We start from the raw sequence: 19,266 nt of genomic DNA, 5'->3' as shown, positions 1-19,266 counted from the left end.
GATGCGTGCATCCCAGGTTATTCTGAATGTAGTGGATAGTACAAACAACCAAAACATCACCAGATCGTCATTGAAGTCATAAGTGGCTTCACATTTCCTGTTGTATAAGTCTAAATACGTTAATATTGTAGTTTACAAATATTGTTATACATCATCATATAAAAAAAGTTTACCTCTGTCTGAGGAACGTCAAACATCATTTCGGTGACAGTTGACGTCGTTCATGTTGGAACATGACGCATGTTGCTTCCATCACGGTTAGAAGAAAAGTAACGGTGAACACCGTACCATCCCGATACCTAAGAGATACCCTTGAAAAATGACTCATTTTGCAAAATATAGAGAATAGATGTCTGGGATGATGGTTATGTTGGAAAAAAAAAGTGTATTTATAGTTGAATTGGAGGAGAAAAGGTTAAGCTACAATGCAGGTCACATGCAAATTTCGAATCTCTCTTTCAGTATGAGAGTAGACAATGTCCCCTGTCTTTAGCTACAAGGCCTGAAAAAAGACTACATGGTAAAGTCACATCTGTGACAGCTACAATACACTACGGATCATAAGCATTTGAGAATCCAAGAACAACTTGGTGACATTTTTGGGTCATAGGCCCAGGTTAGGGTATTTACCGTATTACACAATGTTGGCCCAAGTGGACCAATTTTGTTTAGCTCAAACTATATGGATAACCAACCGTAATTTTACAACTACAAGGAACATGTTACAAGACATGAACTGGATAAAACAAGTGAATTCAACAACAAACATAACTACATTGAACTTAAAGCAAACAAGACACACGATTGTTGAAGCTCGGACAATCAACATAACCTCCAAATATGTTGCATTAGGTCTGAAGTGAGTTTGTCATGCGTGTGGCGTTGTGCATTTGACTGGTTCATATTCATGTACTCATCGAGAGAGTTTATTGTATAACTCGCCCTTTTGATACAAATTCCATCATTGAAATCCCAACACTTTCCTCGTGTCTTGTTTGAACTCCATTCTCAAGCTTTCCATCTCACTTTCCTAGTTTCTTTAAGTGTGCGCTCATCCTCCCTATCATATTGTGGAGTGTTAATGAAGCAATCCATGATATTCCATAGTGTGGATCTGTTATGGAAAGAGCCGGATTGCATATTATTGCAAATCGCTCTTGCAAAACTCCAAATCTTTCCACATATTCCAACAAGACTCTTGTAACTGAGAGAACTTTGACTCGATATGATTTATCGGGTTGGCAACTGCACTCACAAACGTAGCCCAAGATGGATAGATGTCATCGGTTAAGTAGTACAACATGTTGTACTGATGGCCATTAACAGTAAATTACACCTGAGGTCCGTGTCGTTGAGAATATCTTTGACCCCGGCGAATGCTGCACTATTGATAGGTCGTGTGAATATTCCAAAACCAGAAAGAAAGAATTCCATATCCACGTGTCATGGGTCGCCACAGCTTCTAAAACAAGGGTTGGTGTTTTTCTTTTCCCTTGGAATTGATCGTGCCATGCCGTTGGACAATTCTTTCATGTCCAATGCATGCAGTCGATACTCCCTAGCATGCCTGGAAACCCTCTTGCACCATTAATAGCTAGAATTCTCCGTACATCGTCTTCATTGTCCCTCCTCGTGTAGATTGCACCAAACTCCACGTACACAAACATCACAGAGACGCGGTAGACATTCCAGGGTAGTACTTTCACCCATGCGGCAATACTCATTGACCGCATTGGCACAACAACCATAAGCTAGCATGCAGAATGGCTGCAGTGCATTTTTGGAGTGTGGATACCCCGGGCACCCAACAGCATCTAGCTTGTTCACAAAGTATCATCTTGGTGGACCACACCGTCAACTACTCGTTCGACCAAGGGCATCCTCATTTGGTATCTTTTTCGGAACTTATCTGCATATGTTGATGCAAAGACCGAAGCAATCTCGTTCCAAAATCAAGGCATGGTCGACTATATCTTTGTTAATAACTTTACGCTTCTTCCTTAAATTTCTTTGTGGTGCTTGGTGTTGTTGTTGTTGTTGTTGTTGGACGAGCTACATCATACAAGGTATGGTGGACCATACGTAACTACTAACATGGTCGAGGAGATCGTCAGATGATGAAGAGTTTGATGCAGTAGAGATGTTTATGTTTGGTTATGAAATGAAAGAATGTGTTGGTGTGAAGAATGAGTTGCAGAGTTATGAAATGGAAGAAGGTTGGTGTATGAAAAGTGAGTTCCATCTTTGCTTTATATAGACATGGCTCATCCCTTTGGCTCCGAATTTGAATTCGATTTTAAATTCAAATTTAAATTTTCACCAAATTCAAATTCAAATTCTGAATCAATTCAAATTCAATTTCGGAGCTAAACTCTGAGTTGTAGGGTTGCAGCTTTTCAGAGTTGCATTCCTTCAGAGTTTACAGCGTTGCAGAGTTGCAGTGTTGCGGAGTTGCAGAGTTGAAGATTTTGAAATTTAAAAACAACTTCAACTTCAGAGTTACATGCTTACACAAATCATTCTTCACACACCAACAATACAAACACACTTACAAACAACTCACACTTCATAAAGGAAAAAAACACACTTAAACAATACAAACACACTTAAAAACTTAAAGAAACACACTTAAACAAGCACCCAACTTCAGACTTCCGATTCTAACTCTATAGACAATTTATCGGCAAATGCTCCTTGATGGGCATTGAGGTTGGGGTAGTTGTTCCAGAGTTCCATCAATTGTGCCCTCTTTTGAACCTTCAGCTCCTCCTTTCTCAAGGCGGTTTTCTCCTGCTTCCTGGCCTCCTTCATTTTCTCCTTCGTCATTGCCCACTCAATCTTCTTTTTTCAATTTCAATATGTTGGGATAATTATCATTGAATTGGGCCCATCCGTGGATTATTACATCCATCTCGGAGCTAATAGAACTAGAACTCTTACCCATCCTTTTCGCATTAACGCGACCCTCGGACGTTTCGGACTAGATACACTATCGTCCACCAACCGGTAGCGCTTCGTCCCACTGCTGCCACCAGTTGATTCCCTTTGGTCAGCCCCATCATCGTCCAAATTTGTGGTGAAATTAGTTTGATTATCCTTCTTCTTCATGTAAGTCTCCCAGTTTAAGTACATTTTGTATTGCGGGTACTCCTTCTAAACATCCCATTGTTTAAACAAGGAAAACCGTTGTGAAACTTCGTGTTTTCCTTCTGAAACTGTTATGTAGTTGCTAGCACGTCATTCTCGTTGAACCCGCTGCGCTGATCAATTGCAGACATTTCCTTCTCATAGCATGCAAGCCAGTGATTCATTTCCTACTTGATCCGACCAACTCTTTTCCGGTGGGAATCCACAGTACGCCAAATGAGGTCGGGATACATCCCATCCCTTCTAGCATCCGCGTACTTCTCATGTATCTTCTTAAATAGATTGTCGTATCTTTGATTAGTCCCAAATGACGTATGAGCAAACGTCCATGTAGCCACGGAGAAGAATGAGATCCTCATTCTCGCACCATGGCCAATCCTTGGTGGAGATTGGCGTTTGACGCATCATCCCTGCCAGTGGTTGCCTCCTTCCCTTTCCAGCTACGAGTCATTGTCTTAGGAAGGGATTCGGGTTGTGTCTCCGCAACAAACTCCACATCGACCTTGGAAAACCTTCTGTGTGGATGATATATGGGGGACGGAAAATATTGGGAGTGCGGCACCTGAGGTGGAGTTTGGAACAAATTCCGAACGACTTTCTGTGAAGACGAGCTTGATGAGAAGAAGCCAAAGCCTCTGATACATTGTTCATATTTTCCGGGCTCGTTTGCTTCAACCAAGCTAACATATCAGAGCCAATATGCTAGTGTTGAAGTTTGAGTCCATCTTGTCGGAAAAACGAAGCGTTTAGTTTTTTTGTGTTTAATGAAGAGAAAAATGAAAGATCGAGATAGGATGCTCCAAACATAGTCAATATTGGTCTTTATTTATAAAGCTCGGAAAAATAGAGTTGTTGGTTTTTTTTATTTTATTTTTATCGGTTTTTATATTTTAAGCTATATCCGTTTTAATAACTGGACGTTGTAAAAGCAAAACAAATAATTCACAACCGATGGCTAATAAGGTGGCAACCCCTCAAAAATCTCAGAATTGTACAAAAAAAACCGTCCACCCACAGTCGGACATGTTGAGCAAATAGGTCTGCAAAGCATACCTTTCTTCTTCCTCGCCAACGGCACCAGCGTCCTAACGTGTTCGAGTTTCGTCCTTACCCCGACGACGAGCAAGCGTTGGGGGAGAGCCGTCGCGGCGCGGCGACGCCGGCTCCCGCTGCGGACGGTCATATGAGTTATAATTGAGACTAATTTTTCTATGTATTGGAAGCCACCTCGAAAATTTATACATCTAGTATTTAGCGTTTGCACTTTCTAAGTTTTAGATCTCACAATGAATTCTTATGATTTTTTATGTATATTATTGTTGTTGTGTATTGAAGAGGCGGCTTTGATGGACCTTTACAATTGTAGAGGTTTTCACATGCAAGTTTCCTTTTCAACAAAATAGTAGCAACGGATAGTTCTTGATCATTACAACAGTAAATGTGATATGGTCTAGTATATGTAGAAGGAATATTTCTCCTATAACCATTTATTTTTAAGAAAAAACTATATCGGACTTATATTTGGACTCGAAAGTACGCACAAATGTCTGGGTCAAGAGTTGATAATGGTAATATCGGCTCGTAGATGGAGGGTCCCATCTATGAAATACTCACTCTCCTCGCGCACGAAGTAAGTCCACTTGATTCCAAACAAGTTCTCCCATCCCGCCGCCTTCTCCTTTCTTAAATCACAGTTGTTGACCTTAGCCTGGACTTCAAACTTGTTTGATGGTTTTTTCATCACTGCAAAGTCGAAACCACCAGTGCAAGTAGTTTCTGATCCCTGTATGATAAAAAGATACAGACCAAAGTGTTGGGACGAGCTCTTTTGAGCCTTGAATGCAAGCCACCATCTACCTATAAGGAATGACTCAGAGACCATCTTATCCGATGATTTCAGAGCCTCGCACTCTTCTTTTTTCAGGTTAAAGTAAACGACAGCTCGGGGTGAAGGAAATTCGAGATGAACAATCTTCACAAGCCTGTGATTATAGTGGCGTCTGGGTCCATGGATGTGTTGGCCGTACGGGAGTTGATGCTTGATGAACAGAGCTTCCATTACGAGCTTCGACACTTGTTCATGTTGAAAGTCATCACAAGCTAAGACTTCTCTGAACTTGTAGCAACTCATGTACTGGAAACATATGAAACGCGCCAAGCGGTTTGTGAGGATATCTCGGCGCACTTCGAGATTCGGATAGTGTTTATATCCCCAATCCAAGATGAATTCATAAACAGCATCTTCTGAATCTACTCTGAGACCATCACTGCCAAGAACTATCTCTAACGCACACAGAGGCAATTTAACTGCCTCTTCTTTAGACCTAATTCAAGAACAAAAGTATATATATCGATCAGCACAAAACCAATGTCTACAAACTCACTAAAATTGCAGAAAGTGAAGAGTTCTTACTTCTCAAAATCCCTGCAATGGTCAACAAGATACTTCTTTGATGCATCTAGTAGTGATTGAAATGCTAAAGCAGTTGAAGGAAGTCTGAGATACAAGAGTGCAGATTGTAGTGATATAGGCTTCTCTTCCAACAGTAGTATGCAATGTTTCATACATGAAGTAACTTCAAACTCGTTTGCAGCCATCAGTACATCCAGCAGATCAGAGGTTGTAGCAGCAGACAGGGTGTTGGTTTACATAAACTTTAGGAGGTCCTTCAAAGCTGCCTCTTCTGCTCATCATAAATTACACAAATACAAAGGACATTTTTCTGATGAGCTGAGCTGAAGAGGAATCAAAAGACACAAACTTGAGTATTCAGGCGCTGTATACCTGATGAATTGATTCTTAAGGTCACTTCCTTTTGTTGTGAGTCATTCATCCCAATTTTGAACAACTGTATCATAAACAGGTCACATTTGGTAACTTGAAATGAATAGAAGAGTGTTAGTTGAGCTAGCAGTAAGTTAACTTAATTTTTCAAGCTTTGATGATTACAAACTTAGTATCTAACAATCTATATGAGCTTTGAGTGTTACAGGTCATGCTTATAGAGATTACGATCTAGCTTACACAACTAAAATCTCGCTTATAAGAATTAATAAGCACAAAGGTCGCGCCTAGACATTTACAGTCTTGCTTATCAGTGCGATAGTCACGCTGACATTCCAGAAAAGAGAATAAGCAAACCAGAAAGAGTGAGAAAGCGCATACTAGAGAAGGAAATCAGGGAGAAACCGCTTTTGTTATTATTATTACGTGGTCAATATGTGGATATAGCAAATGCAAGTGGTGCAAGTTGCAGCTAGAGCATATAACCTAGACCGTACACGTGTTAGCTTATCTTGCAAGTGATAAACGCGAGCTGGACGTAGAAGATCAAGCGCAATCACGTGTCAACTGATCTAGCATCCTTTGCCAAGTTGCAGAGACGGTCTAACAGATTCAAGAAGCGGGTTCTTGATAACCAATAGTAATTAAGCACATGTGTTATATGTAGCTTATAGTGTTTAGATAGCAAGTTGTGTGTTAGCTTGTCTATAAATAGACTAAGACTATAACTAGTTTGTGGTTCAGAGATTTACACATTAAGAGATTGATTACTTTGTAGAGAGCTAGAGAGATTTTATCCGTTTCAAGGACTTGGATACACAAATACTAGAGAGTTAAGAGTGTATGTGAGGAAATCTTGTAAAGCTCGTCCACAAAAGTAATAATAAGTTAGTGTGTGAGTTTCATCTCGGATCATCTTTGATCGAGGGTTCTCACAAGTTTGTGAAATATTGCTTCAACCTTTTACAGTCTCTCTCTTTTGCGAGTTCTAAGTCGTGTTGAAGACTTAACTCATGGAGAGACATATATCCAACATTTGGTATCAGAGCAAGAGGTTTTCAAGAATTCATCAACAACTCGCATCTAAACCCATGATGCAAGAGAAGAATCAGAACAACCACAACTTGGAATCTCTCTGAACAAACCTCATGTCCTAGTTCAAGGAGAACTCAATTGGTGGATCGTAATGACTCGCAACTACATTCAACAAACAGACTTTCAATATTGGATGATAATAGAGAAAAGAGATGAAGTTGTCCCAGAACCCAGAAAGGAGCATCCATGGGATCTAGCTGAGTATAGTCAATTGGAGAAGAATGCCAAGGCAAAACAGCTCATTCTAAATTTTCTTCAATACAAAGACATGGACAAGATTACGAGCAACCCCATAGCAGAAGGTATGTGGGAGGCTATCATTTCCATGTACAGGGGAACTGTTGATGAAGAACAACAGGAACTTTGAGCTCCAACGCGAATTCCTTTCATTCAAAATGACCGAGCATGAGACAATCTCCTACTATCACTCACGATTCCAAGTGCTTGCAAACAAGATGGCGTCCTCCGGTGTAAGCAGTCAAGACTGGGATCTATCATTGGCCTTCATTCATGGTTTCAACAAAAAATTGACACCACAAACCGCATTATGCTCATGACAAAGGAGACCAAAGATCTTCCAGTGGAAGTGCTCTTGGGCAAATTCCAACTACAAGAAATCCAGGATTCTGAGAAACATCAATCTTCAAAATAATCAAAGGGAACAGCTCTCAAAATCACTAAGGTGCTCCAGTGTCTTGATAGTGAAAATGGAAACGAGGATGATGACAATGCTGAGGTGGCGATGATGACCAAGATGGTCAAGAAGTTCCCAAAGAATAAGGCCCACGTCAAGAAAGATCAGCTTTCGAAGAGGGAGTTCTCCAACTTCGCGTGCTATAATTGCCAACAGAAGGGCACCTTGCCAAGACTTGCACAAACCCCAAGATGGTGGCAAGCACAAGCTCATCCAAACCCAAGAAAATAATTTCACTGCTTGGGGTGATTCAAATGAAGAGCTTGATGTGGGTGAAGAAACTCAAGCCAAATGTCTAATGGCCTTAGAAGACTCAAACAGTAATGAATCAATCAAGGTATCTTCCTTAAAACTTGACCTTTTGCTAAAGGCAGATTTGGTTACCATGCTACAAGGGTTAATCGAGGATAATATGCCCTTCTTACTCAAGCTAATGAATAAACTGGGGAGATTAACAAGCTCAAAGGTGAAACAGTTGAGTTTTCAAAGAAACTACGTGATGAAACCACTATTCTTACAAAGTTCTATGAACATTGTAAGGATAAGGGTCTCAATCAAGAATGTGACTCAACTGTACTTGGTAAGCTCGATCTCGTTATGAGTAAGCTTGACAATCTAAACAAGTCTATCGAATTAAAGACTGTTAATCAAACATTTTTTGTGAGAGCTAGACCTGGATTAGGTTACACTTCTCAAGAAACTCCATCTTGCAAAAAATATCACCCTTACTAGTGAATTGACCAAAAAGATCAGTTCAATAAACAAAAAACTTTAATCTTGCAAAAGCAAGAATGAATATCTTGAGGGGAAAATGAAGGTTCTTGAAAAGGAACCCAAAGAAACCAAGAAATGGTTTCATGGGGAAAAAGCTCACAAGATATATTTGAAGCAAGCTCAGTATCCTCAACCTCAACGAGTTAAGCTCGAGAGGAAAGCTCCATTTTTCCCAGGAAATGACAAGTATGGCTATGTTAGGTATAATGTACATTGAACTTTCTGTGGAAAGAATGGGCATCGTGTACAAGATGTGAAAGTAAGATGGCACTTAAAAGAAAACCTTATAAGTCATACAGGTTTAAGCCTAATCAACTGCTAGACCTGAATGATCCCTCTTACTATCAACCTGTTGCCCCTTCCACAAAAGTCGGAGCTAGAAATAGCATCTTAGGAGTTGCTTTTACCAATCCACCCACGAAGCTTAAGCTTCGATGGGTCCCTAAAACTTTATTCTTCTTTTTACAAGGTAAAATGCAGAGCAAGTGGTACATTGACAGTGGTTGATCATGCCACATGACGGGCCACCCAAAGTTTTTTCTCTCATTTCATAACAGCGAAGAAGGCAACATCTCCTTTGGTGAAAAAAATCAGGGAAAATCAAAGCAACAAGGAGTGTCCAGCTAACTCCAGAGATTCAAATCAGAGATGTTAACTTAGCAGATAGCCTCGAGTTCAATCTTCTTAGTGTCACTCCGATATGCGATAAAGGTAAGAATGAGGTGACCTTCACAACAACAGATTGTGTGGTGAATTCCCCAGATAAAGAAATGATCATGAAGAGGAAATGAGTCGACAACACCTACTTGTTTGACTATAGCTTCAAGCCAGCGAAACAGTTGTATCTTGCTATCATCCAAGAACAATCCAATCTGTGGCATCAACGCTTAGGACATGCCATCCTTCACCTACTCCATAAGCTTCATAATAAAGAGTTGGTTAGAGGGTTTCCTGAGATCAAGCCTGAGTCCATGACGAATTGGTCCGAGTGTCCATGAACCAAGATTACACGCCAATCCATAGATTCCTCAAAGAAGATGGTGTCCATAAATCATCCCCTTAAGCTTATCCACATGTACTTGTGTGGCCCAATACCGGTTTAAAGCACCGGAGGTAATCGTTACATTTTATTTGGTACATGACTTCTCCCGCTTTACTTGGACTCGTTTTTTTAGGACAGAGAATGAGGCCTTTGAAGAGTTTTCATCCTTATTTCTCCTCTTATAAAATAATCTTGATTTGCTTCTCCGTTTCATTCGCTTAGTCCATGGACTGGAATTCGAGAATATGCAATCTCTAACTTTTTACAGGGATAAGGGCATTCACCATAACTTCTCAGCACCAAGGACTCCTCAATAGAATGGAGTGGTGGAGAGAAAAAACAGAATTCTTGAGGAGATGGCAAGAACCATGCTCATAGCCAGTGGCCTTCCTCAAAATTCTTGGGCTCAAGCAGTGAGCACAACCTGCTACATTATCAATAGCGTTATGTTAAGGCTGATCCTGGAGAAGACATCCCACGAGAAGCTAAAAGAGAAAACTCCCAATCTCTCATATATAAGGGTCTTTGGATGTAAGTGTTACGTCCACAACAATGGTAAGGACCATCTGGGGAAGTTCGATGCCAGAAATGATGAAGCGATATTCTAGGATATGCCCCCTCAAGAAAGGCGTACAGTGTGTTCAAAAGAAGGACCAAGAGGTACCTCAGCTGATGTGAATCCTTCCCATCAAGACCTCAATTTACCTAGCTTGGACACCAAGGAGGACATCAAAGACACGGCACAAGAGCAAGAGGAACCAGCCTTGCGCATCACCTGTTCTATGGCCAAGAAACTACAAGGACAACTCATGCTCGCTCTTGCCAACCATGGTCCACTTTCCACTGTTTGTGATGGTCCATGTGCTCTCCTCATCACCCAAGACGCCTCCAAGAAGCCTTCTTTTCACCATTCAGTCAGCCCCTATAATTCTGGACAAGTTATGAACTTATTCCTTTTTTTTGACAATTTCCTTTTTAGGCCTTGTGTTAAGGCAAACATTTATTTGGTTTTAGGAGGTTATTTTTAGCTTATTTTGATGTCATTTACTGCTGAATATTGTGAGAGAAGGTCAGTCCTAGCTACTAATAGGTCTCCTCTCTCATTTGCTCATTTTCACATTTGAACATTTATAAAAACTCTCTCTTTTTGCTTGAGCGAAAACTGCATCTTTGAAGGTCATTCTCTCCAATTCTTTGTGTTTCATAACAACCAATTGAGAGCCCATCATCCACTCTTGGTGTGTAACATCCAAGACCCACAAGTTCTTTCTTCGCCAGTGAGTCATATCCAACTTTGAGAGTCCATATCTCCCACGATTTTTCATCCAATTCCCATTCCATCTTCACCATCATAAACTTCACGTCATCCTCTTAAAATCCATAGCAAGAACGCCCCCAAAATCCATCTTTCACCTTTCGATCCATCTCCATCTTCCCAGATCTGCAGCGAGTTGCCCGGTTTGTCGTTGTTTGTTCTTGGTACCATTCTCTCGCACCGTAACGCAAACAAGAACGATCCTATCAAGTGATATCAGAGCCACATGAGGTTTTTCTCCTAAAACTAATCATAAGTACAAAGAAGTTGGTTTACGAACAGGTCTACATAGCCTTCCATCTTTCCTGGTTTGTTGTGTTGCTCGTTTGGTTGCAAACTGAGTTGAGTCTTGTTGTTTGAGTTGTCTATGAATTTTCCTTTTTTCTTGAGGTTGAAGACGATCCATTTAAGACAAAATACAGTTACGATTCAGCCAAAAATTCAAGACAAATTCCGGTTACACTTTGAGTCAAAATTCAGCATTTAATTGTTTCCTTTTTTGCTCATTCTGAGTAATAGTTGATTTTAAATTCCTTGACCTCACCCTTTAATATTCATGCTTAAGTGAGTTTGACTTGTTATATGTTGTGCATAATTCACACATTGATTTAAGGATTAAGGGAAAGGAAATTAAATAACATTCAACGTCAACTTTGGGTTGTAAAAAAAAGTATGTCAATGTTTTGTTTGAAGTGTAGTAGGAGAAGAATTGGTTAGTAACCATCCTCTTTTAAACTAAATTTTCTAGGAGAGAGATCTTGGTCTTGAATACAACCTCTTTGAGCTGCTCCGGTCCAACGCTTCTTAGAAAAAATCGGTCACCATTGAAAAGAAGGAGTGACCAAGAAAAAGTAAGGCAATACAAGAGTTTATTTCTACACTATATCAGTCTTTTTGTCATATAATTTAAAAAAATTCAAGTACCATTCCTTATTCTTTATGTGTAGCACAACTTATAACTTTTTAAGAATGCTTGGGTATTTTTCCTATCTTATCCTACCCTTATCCTGTGTCCCTAATCTTGTACCTTAGTAACCAATTTTCGCTACTTAAGGATCAGTTTTAAGGACCCTTGACGTGTGTGGGATCCATTGGCAAGTTTGTCCTAGTTGTGTTGTGTGTTGAGTTTATGTTCTAGGAGCTTCATGGAGGACCTCGGTAACAAGAAGGACAAGTTCATCCTTGATGGAGATGTGTCCCCTACATCTGTCACCATGGTTGATTTGCTCCAATCCATTCACGGTCTTAAGCTTGAGAATGAGGAAAGGTTGTGTGCGCAACAAGAAGAGATGGCTGCCTACAGGCGCTCTGTGGAATCTAAGATTGGTACTTCCCAACCTGGCAGCCAAGGTGGAACTTAAGCGAGCGGAGGCCTTCCTTCAGTCCTTATGGAGGGCGAGTATTCAGGCCATGTGATGCAAACCACAACAATACCATCCCTCTCCATGGCACCTTCCTCCTCCCACCATCCCATCACGGCGACACATCAAGAAGATTCAGGTATGAACTCTGCCCATTTCTTCCTTTTACTAGCTATCCTACCATGCCTTTGCCTACAGGCACCACTAACCTTCTAGGCGGAGAGAATGTGGGAGATTTCCAACCTAGGTTGTTGTTGCCTCTATTGCAACCAAGGCGTCCAGCTACAGGTTGAGGCTTTGGGCGAGGAACCTACCAAGCAAGAAGGGCACCCTTACAACCGGTACGGGGATACCATGGTTAAGACATGGACCATGGTTATGGAAGATTCCCTAATGTGAAGTTGGAGGTACAGCCCTTTGGAGGAACAACCGACGCCGAGGCCTACTGGGTGTGGGAGCACAAGACTGAGCAAGTCTTTGACTTCTACCAATACATGGATGCTCAAAAGGTAGCCATTGCCACCATTAAATTTATTGACTTTGCTTATCGTTGGTGGATAGAGGACAAAGAAGACAGGGAGTACAATGGTTACCCACCCATAGACACTTGGGACGAGCTCAAATATGCGTTAAGGCACCGGTTTGTGCCTGAAGACTTCACAGCCCGCCTACACTCAAGGTTGGAGCAATTGAGGCAAGGAACCAAGACGTCGGATGAGTATTACAAAGAACTCAAAATACTCATCTATAGATCTGGCCTAAGTTTTCCCGAAGGGTATGTTATCTCTAAATTTATCAATTGCTTAAATCCTAACCTTAAAGCTATTGTGAGTACGCAACATTTTGTTTGAGGTACTACTATTGATGAGGTTTTGCACTACACCAATCATATTTATCAAAAATTTACCTCAAAGTAAGAGTTACTCATCCAACAATAGGCCTTGTAACAACCAAGGAGGTGGATCTTCTAGCTACCCAACTCGGTGTCCCGAGAGCAAACAAGACGCCTCATCCGTTCCCACGAGAGGTAAGCCTTCAAGGACTTCACAAGGCGGCAGGCGCGAAGGGGAGCAACGCTCAAGTGAGATCAAGTGATTTAAATGCCTTGGGCGTGGACACATAGCTAAGGATTGTCCTTCTAGGCGTTAAGTCCTACTCAAGACCATTGGTGAGTATGAGTCGGATGAGGAGGCCGAGTTTGAGGAGCCACATGGAGAAGAAGAGGAGGTGGCGGAGCTGCAAGTTGAAGTTGAGAGTCAAGGTGAGTGTATTGTGGTTAAACTATCTTTAATCACTAATGAAGCTCCCACCACACCAAACCAAAGATAAACCATCTTCCATACAAGATTCCTCATCCAAGGTAAAATTTGCAATCTCATAATTGATGGTGGATCTTGTTGTAACATCATAGACCAAGAGGTGGTCAAAAGGTTTGCTCTTAAAACTACTCCTTATGTACAACCCTATACTTTATGTTGGATGAATTCTAACACACCTCTTAAGGTGAATGAACAAGCTTGTGTTAATTTTTCTATAGGGGGTATGTTGATGAGGTGATTTGTGATGTTCTTCCTATGACGGCGTGCCATATTTTACTTGGAAGGCCTAGGCAATATGACGCGTCATCCACCAAGGAGTCACAAATCAGTGTTCTTTACACCTCAAAGGTAAGAGGATCACCTTGTTGCCATTGGCGCCTCAAGAAATCATGGTTGACCACATCGCCAATGAGCAAGGGTGCACTGCTGCGGTGCAAGGGAAAATTCAAGAGAAGAAGGCGCCGCCTAGCCATCTACAACTAGCCAAATCAAGAGAGGCTAGAAAAGCTATGGAGGGGAGTAACACTTTCTTTCTTTTGCTATTTAAAGATGTGTTACTTAATGAAAAGATGTGCAAGACTTACCTTCCTCTATTGCTTCTTTGTTGAAGGAGTTTGATGACTTGTTTCCCGAGGAGATGTCGGAAGGACTACCCCCACTACGTGGTATATAACATCAAATCAACTTTTGTACCCAGCGCCTCCATCCTTAACAAGATAGCTTATAGAGCCAATCCCATGGAAGCCGAGGAGCTTCAAAAAACAGATTGTTGAACTTCTCTCTAAAGGCTATGTGTGTGAGAGTTTAAGTCCATACTCGGTCCCCGTCATCTTAATTCCTAAGAAAGATGGAACTTGGAGAATGTGTGTAGATTGTAGGCTTATTAACAATATTACCATCAAGTATAGGCATAATATCCCTAGACTTGATGATATGTTGGATGAGTTCTATGGTTCATGCATATTCTCTAAGGTGGACCTTAAAAGTGGCTATCACCAAATTCGAATGAAGGAAGATGGTGAATGGAAAACTGCCTTCAAGACCAAGTATGGTCTATATGAATGGTTAGTCATACCATTTGGGCTCACTAACGCACCTAGCACATTCATGAGGCTCATGAACCATGTGTTAAGGGCATTTTAGGCAAGTTTATGGTAGTGTATTTTGATGACATATTAATTTATAGCCACAACTTGCAAGAGCATGCTAAACATGTAAGAATGGTCTTAGAAGTCTTAAGAAAAGAAAAGCTCTATGTTAATTTTAAGAAATGTCATTTTTGTTCGGATAATATGGTGTTCCTTGGTTTTGTAGTGAGCAAAGAAGGGCTTCAAGTGGAAAAAGAGAAGGTGAAAGCAATAAAAGAGTGGTCAGTTCCTACCACAATGACACAAGTTAGGAGCTACCTTGGATTGGCTGGTTTTACCGCCGTTTGTTCAAGGATTTTAGTTCGCTTGCCACTCCTCTAACCCAGCTCACTAAGAAGAAGGTGTCCTTTCAATGGGGCCCAACTCAGGAACAAGCTTTCTCCACCATCAAGTAAAAGCTCACCCATTCCCCTCTTTTAGTATTACTAGACTTTACAAGGACTTTTGAGATAGAATGCGATGGTTCGGGAGTGGGTCTTAGAGGAATTATTATGCAAGACGGAAGACCAATTGCCTAATTTAGTGAGAAGCTTAATGATGCTGAGCTCAAGTACCCAACTTATGATAAGGAAACTTCTAGCTTTGGTAAGGCTCAAGGTATGGCAACACTATCTTCTCCCTAAAGAACTTATGATCCATTCTGACCATGAGGCACTGAGGTTCCTCAAATTTCAAATTAAACTAAACAAGCGTCACGCCAAATGGGTCGAATTTATTGAAGCTTTCCCTTATGTGATCAAACACAAGAAGGGAAAGGACAATATTGTGGCGGATGCTTTGTCTAGGAGATATGCCTTGATATCCACCTTGGATGCAAGAATGTTGGGCTTTTCTTTCATCAAATAACAATATGCCTTAGACCTTGACTTCAAGGAAATCTATGAGACATGTAGTACTTTGGGATGCAAGGATCATTTTTTTCTTGCATGAGGGCTATCTCATGAAGGGAGCTAAATTATGCACCTTGGATGCAAGAATGTTGGGCTTTTCTTTCATCAAATAACAATATGCCTTAGACCTTGACTTCAAGGAAATCTATGAGACATGTAGTACTTTGGGATGCAAGGATCATTTTTTTCTTGCATGAGGGCTATCTCATGAAGGGAGCTAAATTATGCATTCCTAGTGGGTCTACTCAACGAATACTAGTGCAAGAAGAACATGGTGGTGGTATTATGGGTTACTTCGGCGTTGCTAAGACATTGCAAGCCTTGAAGGAACACTTCTATTGGCCACGCATGCTTAGGGACGTGGAGAAACTTTGTGCTACTTGTGCACAAGCAAAGTCTAGAGCCAGCCCACATGGGTTATATACTCCCTTACCTATTCCCCAACAACCTTGGGAAGACCTATCCATGGACTTTGTGTTAGGCCTTCCTAGGACTAAAAGGGGAAGAGACTCCATTTTTGTGGTTGTAGACCGGTTTAGTAAAATGGCACACTTCATTGCGTGTCATAAAACCGATGATGCTACCAATGTGGCGTCCTTGTTTTTCAATAATGTCGTGCTCCTAAATGGTCTTCCTAAGTCAATAGTATCGGATAGGGATATTAAGTTCCTTAGACATTTTTGGAGGACCTTGTCGGCTAAGCTAAGCACCAAGTTGATCTATTCCACTATTTGTCCTCAAACGGATGGTCAAACCGAAGTAGTGAATAGATCACTTGGCACCTTAGTTCGTGTTGTTTTGAAAGCTAACCTATGCAGGTGGGAAGAATGCCTTCCTTACATTGAGTTTGCATACAACCGCACCACACACTCGGCGACCAAGAAGACTCCCTTTGAAGTGGCCTATGGTAAAAACCCTCTCACTCCTTTAGACATTATTGCTCACCCCATTGTTGATGGTTTTAGCAAGGAAGGAAAGGAGTTGGCGTGCTATGTTAAGCGGTTGAATGAAGACACTAGTAAGCATCTTGAGAAGTGCACAGCGCAGTATGAGAGACAACACAACAAGGGACGCAAGGAGCTCCTATTTGAGCCCGGTGACTTGGTGTTGGTGCACCTCCGCAAGGAACGGTTTCCCTCACGTAGAAACTCCAAGTTGAAACCAAGTGCGAAAGGACCTTTGCAAGTACTTGAGAAAATCAACAACAATGCCTACCGTTTGGAGCTTCCACCGGAGATGGGGGTTCAAGAGTCTTCAATGTGGCAGACCTTCGACCAATTGAGAGCCCATAATCCACTATCTCTCTCTTTGCTTGAGCAAAAACTGAATCTTTGAAGGTCATTTTGTTCATTGTTTGTGTGTCATATCAACCAATTGAGAGCCATAATCCACTCTTGGTGTGTAACATCCAAGACACACAAGTTCTCTCTTCGCCCGTGAGTCATATCCGACTTTGAGAGTCCATATCTCCCTCGATTTTCATCCAATTCCCATACCGTCTTCACCATCATAAACTTCACGTCATCCTCTTCAAATCCATAGCAAGAAAGCCCCCAAATTCTATCTTTCATCATTCGATCCATCTCCATCTTCCCAGATCTGCAGAGAGTTGCCCGGTTTGTCGTTGTTTGTTCTTGGAGCCATTCTCTCACACCGTGACACATCCAAGGACGATCCTATCATCAGCTTTATCAGATGTTGATCCCTTCAATGCTCAAGTTTAAGATTCTTCACCAAACTCAGGTCCTCTTCATCACACTTCCTTGGCTACCTCTTCAAAATCTGGAAGTGATAATGATAAGGACGATCCACGAGCTCCCCCTTCCATCCATGAGTGCGCTTTGAATGAGGTAAGCGAAATCAATAATGAGTTAAGCGACACCAATAATGAAGCTTTAGAAGACGTCAGTCTAGATACACAGGAAGTGACACGTCCTGAGGAAGAGTCTCTCGCTAAAAATGAAGCGGACCCCGTGTCCCTAAAGCAGAACTTCCTCCTGTTAAAGCAATACCCTCTTCATCATCATCAAGACCCTCCAAAGTCTCAGTGATACCTCATAAGGCCTCAGCGAGACCTCCACCTGGATCAGCTAGTACTTCAAGTGTCCCTTCTATAGAGCCAGAGTCTTTCTCCCTCGATGAGTTCCCTGATGCTACCACTGTTATAACAAAAACTACCAACAAAAAAAATATCATCCAGTTGATCAGATATTGACGCCCTTATCAAGAAGAGTTCAAACCAAGTCTTCACTCAATAATCTATTTACCTTTAATACCTTTGTGTCTCTAGTAGAACCAAAGAATATGCAATAAGACATCATGGAGTTTGAGCACAACAAAGTGTTGAGGCTTGTTCCAAGGTCGCCCAACTAAACTCTCATAGCCACTCGATGGGTTTTTATGAATAAGGTGGACGACACTGCAAGCCTAATCAAAAACAAAGCGAGATTGGTATCTCAAGGCTATAATCACCAATATGGGATATATTATGATGAGACTTATGCTTCTATGACATGTATTAAAGCTATTCGCCTATTTATTGCGTTTGCAACTATTTAGGGTTTTAAGCTCTATCAAATGGATGTGAAAACAGCATTTCTCAATGGTGCTTTGAATGAGGAGGTCTATCTAAAGTAGCCCCCTGGTTTTGAGGACAAGGAGCACCATGAGCATGTCTAATTTGTTGACAAGACGCTTTATCGACTCAAGCAAGCTCCTTGAGCTTGGTATGACTGCCTCTCTGACTTCCTCATTAACAACAACTACAAATGAGGCGCTATTTACAAGACACTCTTCATAAAAGAGAACAAGGGTGATATTCTTATCGTTCAAGTGTACGTTGATGATATCGTCTTTGACTCTACTAATGTGTCTATGTTCAATCAGTTCAAAGAAACAATGAGATCCAGGTTTAACACGAGCTTAATTGGAGAGCTTATTTTCTTCCTGGGTTTGGAAGTAGTTCAAAAGAAAGAAGGCATCCAGATTCACTAGCAAAAATATCGCAAGGAGATTCTTAAGAAGTTCAAGAGGATACAAGCAAGCCATTCCCAACTCTCATCTCCGCCACCACTAATCTCGATGCTAAATTGAGTGGAGAAAAGGTGGATGAGACCACCTATAGAGGAATGGTGGGATCCTTTATGTACCTTACTGCTTCTCATCCAGATATAGCGTTCACAGTTAGCCTATGTGCCAGATCACAAAGTGACCCAAGGGCAAGCCATGTAACCAACATCAAGCGCATCTTGCGCTACCTTAAGGAGACCGACAACCTATTCTTATGGTACCCAAAAGGTGCAGATATTTCACTCATGGATACATAAATGCGGACTATGCATGCTACTTAGTGAATAGGAAGAGCACATCAGGGATAGCACGATATCTAGGTCCTTGCCTAGTACCATTGGATTCAAGGAAGCGGAACTCCATCGATCTATCCACCACTGAGGCAGATTATATGGCAGCTGCAACTTGTGCTTATCAACTCTTGTGTCTCAAATATGGCTAGGGAACTTTAGCGTCAAGCTCCGACCTCTTGGAATCAGGTGTGACAATACTAGTGCTATATATGTCTCTAAGAACTTTTCCCATCACTCGAGAACCAAGCATATCGACGTAAGGCATCATTTTTTGTGATCATGTGGAAAAGAAGAATATTGAGCTAACCCATTGTAGGATAGAAGGACAAGTAGC

The 19,266-nt window shown here is 41.3% G+C and overlaps 1 protein-coding gene across 1 annotated transcript; it reads right to left on the bottom strand.

The window, feature by feature from the left end:
- Nucleotides 1–3,502: 3,502 nt before the first annotated feature.
- On the bottom strand, nt 3,503–6,848 carry LOC141248877 (uncharacterized). The gene is given in 8 exon segments (XM_073669483.1): nt 3,503–3,662; nt 4,259–4,316; nt 4,506–4,565; nt 4,762–5,471; nt 5,561–5,831; nt 5,933–5,996; nt 6,173–6,259; nt 6,759–6,848. Coding segments are annotated over 8 exon segments (1,500 nt in total).
- Nucleotides 6,849–19,266: the final 12,418 nt, after the last annotated feature.

Source organism: Phyllobates terribilis, unplaced genomic scaffold (assembly GCF_046119375.1).
Source record: "Phyllobates terribilis strain yellow unplaced genomic scaffold, ASM4611937v1 Scaffold_4131__1_contigs__length_64693, whole genome shotgun sequence".
In the NCBI taxonomy this organism is placed as follows: domain Eukaryota; kingdom Metazoa; phylum Chordata; class Amphibia; order Anura; family Dendrobatidae; genus Phyllobates; species Phyllobates terribilis.
This window is presented reverse-complemented; position numbering and strand designations above follow the sequence as displayed.